This window comes from Myotis lucifugus, unplaced genomic scaffold (assembly GCF_000147115.1).
Source record: "Myotis lucifugus unplaced genomic scaffold, Myoluc2.0 scaffold_91, whole genome shotgun sequence".
NCBI classification, from domain to species: Eukaryota; Metazoa; Chordata; class Mammalia; order Chiroptera; family Vespertilionidae; genus Myotis; species Myotis lucifugus.
In genome coordinates, this window is record NW_005871139.1 from 3,787,685 (window position 1) to 3,799,650 (window position 11,966).

At 56.4% G+C, this 11,966-nt stretch overlaps 1 protein-coding gene across 1 annotated transcript in view; it reads left to right on the top strand.

Annotated features, from left to right (window-relative positions):
• ASIC1 (acid sensing ion channel subunit 1) overlaps nucleotides 1-11,966 on the top strand; it is a 21,013-nt gene that overhangs the window by 8,394 nt on the left and 653 nt on the right. Inside the window, 6 exon segments of the mRNA XM_023756363.1 lie at nucleotides 8,779-8,929; nucleotides 9,546-9,673; nucleotides 9,955-10,105; nucleotides 10,490-10,546; nucleotides 10,999-11,152; nucleotides 11,565-11,778. Of these exon segments, the coding sequence (XP_023612131.1) occupies nucleotides 8,779-8,929; nucleotides 9,546-9,673; nucleotides 9,955-10,105; nucleotides 10,490-10,546; nucleotides 10,999-11,152; nucleotides 11,565-11,778 (855 nt within the window).

The window sequence follows — 11,966 nt, forward strand, 5'->3', positions numbered from 1 at the left end:
TTTGGATTCCTCTGCCCTTTCCCTGCTCCATTTGGCCAGGCCCCACCTCAGACGCCCACCGCCGCTCTCCTCAGGGCAGCTCCAGGGCAGCCAGGCTCTACCAGAGGAAGGCACACAACAGACCAGCTTGAAGCGCATTGTGTTCAGGACCAACATCCTTAAATGGGCTGCAGTGCTGCCTGGCAACCCCACTGTGTTGTCCCGGTCAACTTGCTCTCCCCGGTGATGACTCTTCTCAAATAGCCACCTTCCTGCCCCTCTCACCTTCAGCAGAAGCCCTTGGTTCCCGCTTCACCGAGATGATAGAAGCCTCTGACAAGGTCTTCTACCTTCTCTGGGAACCAACCCCCAGAGGGGAGCATCCAGCTTATCTAGGCTGAAATCCCCACCAATTCTTTCCATCTGCTCTCCTTCTCCCTAAAGATGCTGCCTCTCCCTCCTCTCCGGCCAGTCTCTCCCTCTCCAGTGGAACCGTCCCATTGATGGTGAAACATGCTTAAGATTCTCCCATCTTGAATTGTATAGCTATGACAGTTAACATTTATTGAGCACTTACCGGGCATCGGGCTTTAAGGTTAAGATAAAAACCGAATTACAGATGTCTGAACTCCACAGCCCCTTCTAACTCCCACATACACGATGTCTCTGCTTCCTTTCACAGGCAAAATTCTTAAAAGTGATGTATGTATTCCACTGTCTTCATTTTTTCATCTCCAAGTCACTCTCTAATCCACTCCAGGCCGCCTCTCTCCTGCCCCAGCACTTCACCAAAATGGTTCTAACTAAGTGATCCTCATGTTGCCAAATCCCTCTTTTTTTCAACCGTTCTCCTTCCTGACAACCATACTCTCTCAGGCTTCCTCCTTTTGTCTAGCCCAGTGGTTCTCAACCTTCTGGCCCTTTAATACAGTTCCTCATGTTGTGACCCAACCATAAAATTATTTTCGTTGCTACTTCATAACTGTAATGTTGCTACTGTTATGAATCGTAATGTAAATATCTGATATGCAGGATGGTCTTAGGCGACCCCCGTGAAAGGGTCGTTCGACCGCCAAAGGGGTCTCAACCCACAGGTTGAGAACTGCTGGTCTAGCCACTCCTTCTGTCTCTTTGCCAGTTCATTTTCCTGTTTGACCATTAAATGTTGGCACTGCTCAAGTCTCAGGCCCAAGCCTTCCTCTTCTTTAAAATCATGAGGTGGTATGACTTAATGGTATCACGATGAATTTTTCATTAGTATATTTTTTATGTTGCTGTATCTCACAATTTAGTATTTTACATATTTTATTGGTGTGTATTTACATTGGTTTAAAAGTGTAAAGCATTTCCAGCACCCCAAGAAGTTCCTCCAGACCAAGGGTGGGCAAACTTTTTGACTCGAGGGCCACAATGGGTTCTTAAACTGGACCGGAGGGCCGGAACAAAAGCATGGATGGAGTGTTTGTGTGAACTAATATAAATTCAAAGTAAACATCATTACATAAAAGGGTATGGTCTTTTTTTTTTTTTTTTAGTTTTATTCATTTCAAACGGGCCGGATCCGGCCCGTGAGCTGTAGTTTGCCCACGGCTGCTCCAGACCCTTCCCTAGTCAATGCTGCGGCATAAAAATTAACCTTTATTCTGACTGCTGTCCGTACAGAGACTTTTCACCTGGTCTTGAACTTCCTAGAGTATATGTGTCCTTATACAGTGTATCACTCTTATGTCTGTTTTTTTTTTTTCCTTTTATAATTGTGTCTGTGACATTCAGGATCATTGTTGTGTGTTGCAGTAGTTCTTTTTCAGTGCTTGTGTAGTATCTCATTATACAAATATACCACATTTTATTTTTTTAAACAAGTTTTTTAAAATTGATTTCAGAGACAGAAAGTGATAGGGAGAGAGATAGAAACATCAATGATGAGAGAAAGTCATTGATCCGCTGCCTCCTGCACTCCCCTACTGGGGGTTGAGTCCGCAACCTGGGCATGTGCCCTGATCTGGAATCAGACCCATGACTTCCTGGTTCATAGGTTGTTGCTCAGCCACCGAGCAACACCCGCCAGGCATTCCTCCTTATTCTTTAGATTGCAACTCAAACATCACTTCTTCAGAGAAACTTTACTTGATTACTTGTCTGGGTCAGATTCCTTATCATCCACCCTCATAAAATCAGTTTTTCATACACTTATCATAGTCTTTCATTCATATTCATTTTTGTGATTTAAAAAAACTGATGTCTGTCTCCCCCATTAGACAGTAAGCTCATTGACGGCAGGATCCCGGTCCTTTATCGGTTCTCCCTGTGTCCTCAGCACACAGGCACTCAGGAAATATTTGATGGGTAAATGAAAGGACAGAAAAGAAAGGGATTTGGAGAAGAAGAACTTAATTCTAGTCTCAAGCCCACTACTTGCTCTCCGTGAGACTGGACGAGGTCACTGTGCCCCAGTTTCCTCATTTGTCAAGTGGGGGTGAAGTTACTCAACCTGCTTCATTCACGGGGTTGTGTAAGGATCCCATGAGCTGTCATTTGAAAAGCATGAAACATTCCACAGATGTGAGGGTGGTTGGGGTTCAAAGAGAGAGAGATAGAGAAAGGCAGACACCACTGAGAGAGCATCACAGCTGAGGAGCGACGGGCTCAGGACTGGCGTGGGGAAGGCCGCAGCCGTGGACAGAGCGATCAGAATTGAGTGCTGTTCTGCATGTGTGTCTGCTTGGCCACTTCTCTGGGGCCCTCTGTGTACGCTTGGGGGTCTGTGAGTGCTGCTTGCCTCACCTCCCATGATTGTGAAAAATTTGGATTTGTCTACTGGAACGAGCTAAGATAGGAGAGGATGTTAGAAGATGGACGAGGAAGTGCAGTTAGGGTGCGTGTTACCTTTATTGTCCGCAAGAGGACTGTGTCTATAGGTAGAGATGTGTGGGTGTGCGCAGTGGGTCTTTGTGGTGGTGTGGGGAAGCAGTGTCCAGCCATGCCAGGTAGGCTGTCCTCGGAAGCTGCTCTGTGTGCACCCCTTTCTCCCTGACGAGGCCCCCACACTGGAAGCTTCCCCTGCCTTAGTTTCCTCCTTTTGGAAGTCCAATCTACTTCCCCTGCCAGGACATCTGAAGGCAGGGACACTGCCCTCTAGTGGGTGTGGAGCATACGGCCAGCCCAAGCCTCCTCCAGCCCGAGGCCGGAACCCACCTCTGAAACCCAGCCTGAGGACATGCAAAGTCCCACAGCTGAGGTCTGGTGGGCAGGGTGAAAATGCGCAGGGGGCAGGAAACAGAGAAGGAGCCCTGACTGCCTACAGAAGCATGAGGACAACAGCTGGAGGTGAGGGCCTCTCTTCATCTCTTCTCTCTGGTTGCCCAGCGTGTTCCTGGTCTTTCTCGGTTCCTGTTTCTCCACTTGGTCCTTGGGTCCTGCTCTCGTTCTCATAGTCCCTGTCCTCAAGGAGCTGCTGGTCACTACTCATGCCTGAAGGGCCTTGAGCAGAACGGACCTTCTAGTCTGTTCCCTGGGTGGGCACTGACTATGCCCTGTGGAGTCAGGGAAGGCTTCTTGGAGGAGGTCATGTATGAGGAGGGTCTTGAAAGATGAGTAGTTCTTCGGACGGAGTCCAGAGAAGGCATGGAGCTATGGATAAGCCTGGTGTGTCTGCAGATGGGAGAAGGGCATGGTGGCTGGACGATGGACTGGGGTGAAGGGGAGGTGAGGATGGAAGGTAAATTGCAAAGGCCTATGGGGTTGGGTTGACTTTTACCAAGAGGCACTGAGGAATGAGAGAAGGTCTTTAAGCAGGAGACTGGTCAGAATTACATAGCACGGACTGAAAATGGGGAGACACTGCAGGGCTGGGGGGCGGGGGGGCGGGAAGACCCATTGAAAGGCTGTTGTTTGGGCAGAAGAAGAGGAGGCCAGTCTGAGGGCAATGGCGGAAGGATGGAGAGGGGCCAGATCTCAAAGGCTGCTCTTCTCTGGGGCCTCTGTGTCCCTGGCAGCAAAGCTGAGGCTAAAGGTCCCACATCAGTCAGTTCTGCTGGAACTTGGCACTCTGCCTTCTATACCCAACACACTCCAGGGTCTCTGCATGCAAATGGAGAAGGGAAGATGTGTGGGAGCAGGGAGGGAGGGGAGAGGAGGGGAAGGGAACGAGGTCTGGGGCTGTGGGTTGGTTAAGGAGTGGTAAGGCCCAGGTAGACTTGTCCAGCCCCCACTGCGCCTCCTCCGGCCCTGCAGAGGAAGGGTTAATATGCGTCACCTCCCTCCCTCCCCTCCTCAGGTCACCTTCTAGGCCCTGGAGACTTGGCTGGTGGCTCAAGTTCCTCAACCAGTGGCCCTGAGTAATCAGAGCCCACAGAGGGGCCGGGGGCCTGGGGGAAGGGAATGAGAAATCAGGGACAACGGGGGCCTTAGAGACTGAGGGGCTGGGCGGCATCTGTGAGGCTGAGGGTTTGGGGGGATACCCAGGTTGGTTCCCAACACTCCCCACCTGACCCAGGACCCAGTCTCTGCTCTGATCTCAGTTTCTTCCACCCACCAGAAGAGAATTCCTAGAACTCCTCTCCTGGACTGTTGGGCGGTGGGCAAGCTGGGAGGGGGAGGGGTGATCTATTAGGAAGCTTTTCAGCTGCAAGAGATGGGGTCCCTCCCCCTAGTGCTGGGAACTGGCCATAAATGAGTCTGTGGTCAGTGAGAGACCTGTGCTAATGGAACCTGGGCTGCCCCCCAAGCCACAGAGGGAACGGAAGAGGGGAAAGTGACCTAAGTACAGCTCAGCATCGGGGAGGGTGCTGACCTGAAGCCGAGATGGGTGAGGGGACTGAGCGGAGGAGGAATGGGGTCAGGGACTGGCTGGAGGGAAATTGGGAAGTCAAGGGAGTGTGACTGCAGGAGAATTGGGGGTTCAGGAAATAACTGAAAGTAAATTGGGGTCAGGACAGTGATGGAAAGGAAACAGAGAATCCAAAGGAATAAGTAGAAGAGAACTGGACTGGGGTATAATGGATATTGGGAGAATTGGGGAGTCAATGAAATAATTGGGGGGATTGTGAGTCAGGGGGAATTGGAGAGGAATTAGAGGTCTGAGAGAGTGCCAAGGGGGTGTGGGGGCTCAGATATGCCAGAGGCCTGGCTGGACCAGGGGGGAGTGAGGGAGAGGACCCTGAATTGGGGTGGGAAGGCTGAGGGGACGCTGAGGAACAGATTGGAGGATGAGAGGGAGCTTGAAAGTGTGTGTGTGTGTGTGTGAGTTTGTATGTCTGTGTGTTTCGAGAGAGAGAGAGAGAGAGAGAGAGAGAGAGAGAGAGAGAGAGACACGGGAGGAGCAGGGACTTTTGCTGGCTTGGCAGAGAGCTAGGGACTATCTAGGATCTAGGTCCCGTCCCACCTGGAGAGGTGGGTACCAGGCGCCCCTAGGATTCCCCAGATTTCCATTCTGTCTTCAACCCTCTCCTTCCTGCTGGAGCTGGTGATGAAAAAAGGGGCTCCGGGCCCCCTCCTCTCCTCAGCCTCCCTTTCACTCTGCCTTCAATTATTCATCAGCCCAGACACCCGCCCTCCCTGGCAGGGCAGGCCGAACCTCTCTCCATGCCCCGCCCCAGCTCAGCCACACTGCCACACAGGCCTGATGAGGAAGGACACGCTGGGGCCAGCCCTTGGCGGAGACCTGGCAGGAGGGCTGGTGGCTGGCCCTGCCAGACCCTGCCTGGGACCACGTCTCCTTCACCTTTCTCCTGCCAATCCCCTGGTGCCAGGCAGCCCCTGGTGAAGATGCCAATCCGGATCTTCTGCTCCGTGTCATTCTCCCCTGGAAAGGAGGCCCCCGGGCCCTCGGGAGATGTTCAGGGTCCCCAGCAGCAGCAGCAGCAGCAGCAGCAGCAGCAGCGAGACAGCTCAGAATCAGAAGAAGAGGAAGAAGAGAAGGAAAAGGAGGCGCCCAGGAAGGAGGCCAGAGAGGGGGATCTGCCCGAGGACTTGGTGGCCTTCGCCAGCAGCTGCACCCTCCATGGCCCCAACCACATATTTGTGGCAGGGGGTCCGGGGCTGAGGCAGGCCCTGTGGGCGGTGGCCTTTGTCCTGGCACTGGGGGCCTTCCTGTGCCAGGTAGGAGACCGAGTTGCCTATTACCTCAGCTACCCTCACGTGACCCTGCTGGACGAGGTGGCCACCTCGGAGCTGGCCTTCCCCGCGGTCACCCTCTGCAACACCAATGCCGTGCGGCTGTCCCAGCTCAGCTACCCTGACCTGCTCTACCTGGCCCCTATGCTGGGGATGGACGAAAGTGACGACCCTGGGGTGCCCCTGGCCCCCCCAGGGCCCGAGGCCTTCTCTGGGGAGCCTTTTAACCTGCACCGCTTCTACAATCGCTCCTGCCACCGGCTGGAGGACATGCTGCTCTATTGCTCCTACTGTGGGGGGCCCTGCGGCCCTCACAACTTCTCAGTGGTGAGTGGGGACCCGTGCCCGGCGTGGCACCCCGAGAGTGTCTGCCACGGCGCACCCTAACCCTCACTTTCTGGGGCTGGGGCTGGCGGGTCCTGCTCCTCCCCCACCTCACCTGGACTGCCCCCCCTCTGTGACATGTCTCAGAGAGGCCTGGCCAGGGCTCACCCAGGAGCCCCAGGGTCTGGAGCTGGGCTTCTGATCTCAGTACTGCTGTTCCTGTTAAAATATTAAAGTGTGTCGTGCTAGTCAGTAATTAATTGCTGCCCAGCAGGTGGGTGCCTGGGCCAGGCAGTACCAACTGTGACTCTCCTCCCTGGACTGGAGCTGGGGCCGGCCCACTGGTTTCTGGAGGTGGAAGAGTGTGGAAGGGAGGTGGAGCGTGGGGACAGCCCTCATCTCCGCCCCACCACACCCTCACCCGCAGCTCCCACGGCAGGGGCTTCCCTGCATCCTCCCTTGGTCTCCCTGTGTTCCTCCTACAGTGTGTGTGTGAGTGTGTGTGTGAGTGTGTGTGTGTGTGTGTGTGTGTGTGTGTGTGTTTGCGCGCGTGTTATTCTGGGGGAGGAATAAATCCCTCCCACCCCGCCCCCAGCTCTAAGTGGCCAGGGACCCTCTTCCCAGGGAAGCCCTCATTGAGAGAATCAACCTCCTTGCCGTTCTGGAGTCTAAGGCCTTTCCTGCGGAGGAAACCCATCTTTTCCCTAGTTCAGCTTCCAGTTCTGTCTGACCAGGTGCCAGGTGCCACGCCCTCCCTCCCCACACACCTCGGTCCCCAACCTCCTTCCTAGTGCAGGAGCAGGCGGGTGTCAGCATACCAGTGCATCGCAGAGCGGCTGCAGACTGAGTGGTCTGCGGGGCCTCACACAGGCCAGGACATAGAGCAACACCGGACAAGGAAGGGATCAGCTTGGCTTCCTGCCTCTGAACCGAAGGGTAGAACAGACACTTCTCACCCAGAACCACAAGAGGGCAGCAGCAGCCCACCAGCCAGCAGCACAGCTCTGAGCCAGGCCAGGCTGGACCAGCGCGCCTCAGCCCCTGGGAGCTCCTTACATCCCCAGGCGGAGGGCAGGCGTGGTGTGTGTCCAGCCTGAATGCCACGAAACCCAGTAGTGGGCTGGGGGGATTAGGAGCTGTCAGAGTTCTCTTTCTGCCTCATCGTGGGACCTCGCTCCCCAAATGGGGGACAGCATGTTTTCTTTTCTGGAGGGGGGAGAAGGAGGTTGTTCTAGGAAGGTGGAGGGGGCAAGGACTCTACTCCTAGCAGCGCTCTGTCCCCCTGCTGCTCCAGTCTGGCCAGACGCTCCGTCTCTCTCGTCCTCTGGGCTGTGCCTGGACTCACCTATGACTCGCGCCAGCAGCAGTGAAGCTCACTCACCCCATTTGTGGGAACCTGGAGGCATTCAGGGAAGCCGGGGAGAAAGGGCCACAGAGCACTGGCTCGCTCCTCTCTGCTCTTGGGGGTGGAGTGGAGAGACTGTCCCGGCGGAGATCTGTCCGGAGGCCCTGACAGTCCTGCAGGCGCATTGCCAAACGTGCCAGGCCCTGGCAGCTCAGCGCCCGGTGCTGAGAGAAGAGCTGCTGGTGCTTGGGTGAGCCCAGTCCTGGGCATGGCCACTGGGTTTACTTTCAGGTTCTGGTGATAACGGGACGATGAGGGACACAGGGGCGAATGGCCTGAGGAAACGAAAAGGCTTACTGGGTTTGGAGGAGGGTCTTGGGGAGAGGGGCCCTCAGAGGGCTGGGGTGGGGGCCAGGGTGCGGCCGTGGTGGGATCCTGGTGTGGGAGGTGTCTGCGCCAGGGTCCCAGCAGGAATAAGATGGCCACTCAGATGGTTTGATTGAAGAGGACTGAAGGAGGCCTGTTAACAGAGCGTGGGCCAGAGTTTAGGAAACCAACCAGGGGCCTGAGGCCCGGCAGCCGTGGGACATGGTCACACACAGGCAGAAGGAGCGCAGGCGGCAACGGGCTGTGCAGGGGGTCCTCCGGGCAGGATGGTCACCGAGGGCCAGCCACTGCCAGAACCTCAGCCGCGTGAGGGGTGGGGAAGGAGAGGTGCCCCGTCTCTCCCTCCTTCTGCCCCCTGGTCTCTTACTGATGCCACCCATTGGCCAAACCCAACCAGAATCCTGTCCAGGTAGCAGAGGAGCCCCCACAGGGCTCAGCTTTCCAGGGCACACAGCAGGGCGAAGGAGGGCAGAGAATGGGTGGGAACAAAGGCAGATGGCGAATGGGCTGCACAGGAGGAATCAGTCCGGAAGGGCACTGCGATTCCGGCAGCTGGGGGCAGTCGGGGACGGCCCTGGGGGGGCAGGGGGTGCGGGCAGGGCTCTCAGCTCTTCACCTGCCCCTGCCAGGTCTTCACACGGTATGGAAAGTGCTACACGTTCAACTCTGGCCGAGACGGGCGTCCGCCGCTGAAGACCATGAAGGGAGGGACGGGCAATGGACTGGAGATCATGCTAGACATCCAGCAGGACGAGTACCTGCCTGTGTGGGGGGAGACTGGTATGTCACCCCTCGGGGGCCCCTCCCCGCGGTTCCAGGCCTCCGCCTCTGCCAGGGGACTCCTGGGCTCCACTGTGGGACCCGAGGCAGGCCCGGGGCTCTGCTCCCTTCCTCCCAGCACCTCCCCATCTCCCTCTCCGAGGCCACCTGACTGACTGCCACACTCAGGTTTCTCCAGCTCCCCCTTCCTGGCTCAGTTGCTCTCCAAGGTAACCAGCCGCCCCTCTCCATCAGTGGCTGCCACTCGCTCTATAAATAACTCCCTCTCTTGGGCTGCCTGTCGTCTGTCTGGTCTCAGGGGCCTTGGGGCAGAGAGAGATGGGGGAGAGGGGAGAAAAGGGCAGGGAGGGGGGGAGTGGAGAGCATCTGAGGAAGAACTGGAAACACCAATGTGCATAGCCGAAGCCCGGTAAGAAAGAAGCGTGCAGGGGGCAGTCATCGGGGCAGCACGGGGCTGGTGAAGCCAGAAGGGAGCTAGGGGTGGGCGGGGGTCCCATAAACGGAGCCCCCAGCCCCAGTGTGTGCTGTGCCTATTCCCGAAGAGCAGGATGCCCCAGCCCTGGAGGAGGTTAGGGACTCAGAAGCCTCCTCAACACCCTCCCCCTCATTCCCATAGATGAGACGTCCTTCGAAGCTGGCATCAAAGTGCAGATCCACAGTCAGGATGAACCTCCCTTCATCGACCAGCTGGGCTTCGGTGTGGCCCCAGGGTTCCAGACCTTTGTGGCCTGCCAGGAGCAGAGGGTGAGAGGCCGCAGGAGGATGGTCCTGGGTGGGGTGCTCAGGATGGAGCGGTGGGCCATCGCTAACAGGAGGGACAGATGCGGGAGAGCCTGGGTAGCGATCTGGCTCGTGAGAAGCACGAATGACCTGATACACTGGGATGCTCTCTAAACTCTAAGACGCTCAGAGGCTGCGGAGGGAGAGGGGCAGGACGCCTGAGTTCTGCATCCTGTTAGAGAAGCCCATCACGGTGACTGGGGGAGAAGTCTCCACACCCCCCAGCTCCCCGGCTCTCCCAGCAGCTCATCTACCTGCCCCCGCCCTGGGGCACCTGCAAAGCTGTTACCATGGACTCGGATTTCTTCGACTCCTACAGCATTACCGCCTGCCGCATCGACTGTGAGACCCGCTACCTGGTGGAGAACTGTAACTGCCGCATGGTGCACATGCCAGGTCAGGCCCCACAGCTCCCAACACAGTCCCGGGGCCCCTCAGCCGACCCTGCCCCTCTCCAGCTCCCCGTGCATATCGACCTCCTACCGCCGGAAGGAAGACCAGCTGGCTTCTCCCTCCCCCAGTCCCAGCCCTCATTCTCATCGATGAGACGTCCATTCCACACCCATGTGTCTCTGTGCCGTATCTCTTGCCTGTTCCCATGGGGATGGATGGGTGGGAGGGTCCAGGAGCAGTGGACTGTGGGGTGAGTCACCTCCAGGACAGACTGGGGGGTAGCTAGTCTCACCCTCTCCTTCTCTCCCAGCTTCTAGACCGTTGTTACAACCACTGTCACAGAGCCCTTTCATATTCATCCTACACCACTGTCTCTCTCCTCTGTAGGGGACGCCCCCTACTGCACTCCAGAGCAGTACAAGGAGTGTGCGGATCCTGCTCTGGGTGAGCGCCCCCGCCCCCGCCCCAGGGCAGTCCGGGGGAGGGGAGGAGGGACTGCCAGCCATGGCACAGGGGTTTCAGACCAAGCTCCCAGAAACTTCAAATAACTCCTGGATTGGGCTTCACCTGGACTCCCCTGTGTCTGACGTTAGCAAGGCCGGGAAGTGCATCTCTAAAGGCCCCTGTGAAAAATGGACCAGGGTCACCTGGGAGGGGCCCTCCCTCTCTCTCCTCAGCAGCTCAGCTGGTTGACTCCCAAGGTCTCTGAGGGAATGAGACCCAGGACTAGGAAACACCCTTGGGAGGCCGGTGTGGGCGGGCGCAGGGCTGAGGGGAAGGGCAGGTCAGAAAGAGAAGGGGTCGGGGTTCCTTTGGGCAAGGCCAGGATGTGCAGGCGGGAAGGTGCTGGCCGAAAGGCACCACTCAACTGGCGCCTCTCACCTGGCTGGGCACAGACTTCCTGGTGGAGAAGGACCAGGAGTACTGTGTGTGTGAAATGCCCTGCAATCTGACCCGCTATGCCAAGGAGCTGTCCATGGTCAAGATCCCCAGCAAAGCATCCGCCAAATACCTGGCCAAGAAGTTCAACAAGTCTGAGCAGTACATAGGGTAAGGGCGCTGGCTATGCAGGGTGGGGGCCCTTGGGCTGGGACTGTGGGGGGTGTCAGCAGGCTTTGGTGGGGGCCAGCAGACAGGAGGAAGTTGAATCTGGGGCGAGGAAAGATCACGTCGGAACAAGCAGGGGAAGTGCCTCTTTCTCCCTCCTCCTCACCTCATCCTCTGTTTCCGTTCTCCGTGCTGTGTCTGGGGTCACCTCGCCCTTGCTAGTGTATGGAGCCTCTTTTTGTGTGTGCCATCACATGTAATCCTCACCACAGCCCTAACGGGCAGGTATCCCATCAGCATCTCATTTGACGGATATGGAGACTGAGACCCAGAGGATAACTTACTGAAGTTACCCAGCTAGTAAGGGACCGAGATGGGACTTGAACCGAGGTCTCCTCCCCCAACCCCTTTGCAGGGAGAACATCCTGGTGCTGGACATTTTCTTTGAAGTCCTCAACTATGAGACCATTGAACAGAAGAAGGCCTATGAGATTGCAGGGCTCCTGGGTGAGCTGCTGATGGCACCTGTCCCCTTCCCATGTCACCCAGAGCAGGCTGCTCACCTCTGTCCCATGAGCTCTTCCTCCTCAACCACCCCCGGGGGCCTTTCCCCACATGTTGTTGTCTTGGTATGTGGTGGAGGGAGGGGGCCGAGCCTTCTCTTGGGGCAGATAGGAAGAGACAGGCCTGGTCATGAACGGGGAACTATTTCCTACACCCTTGAAAATTTGCCTAGAGAGTAAGAGTGTTGGGGTATTTTATAAACAATCATTTTTTTCTGAATAACACCTATTCATTTTAGAAAGTAGGAAAAAAA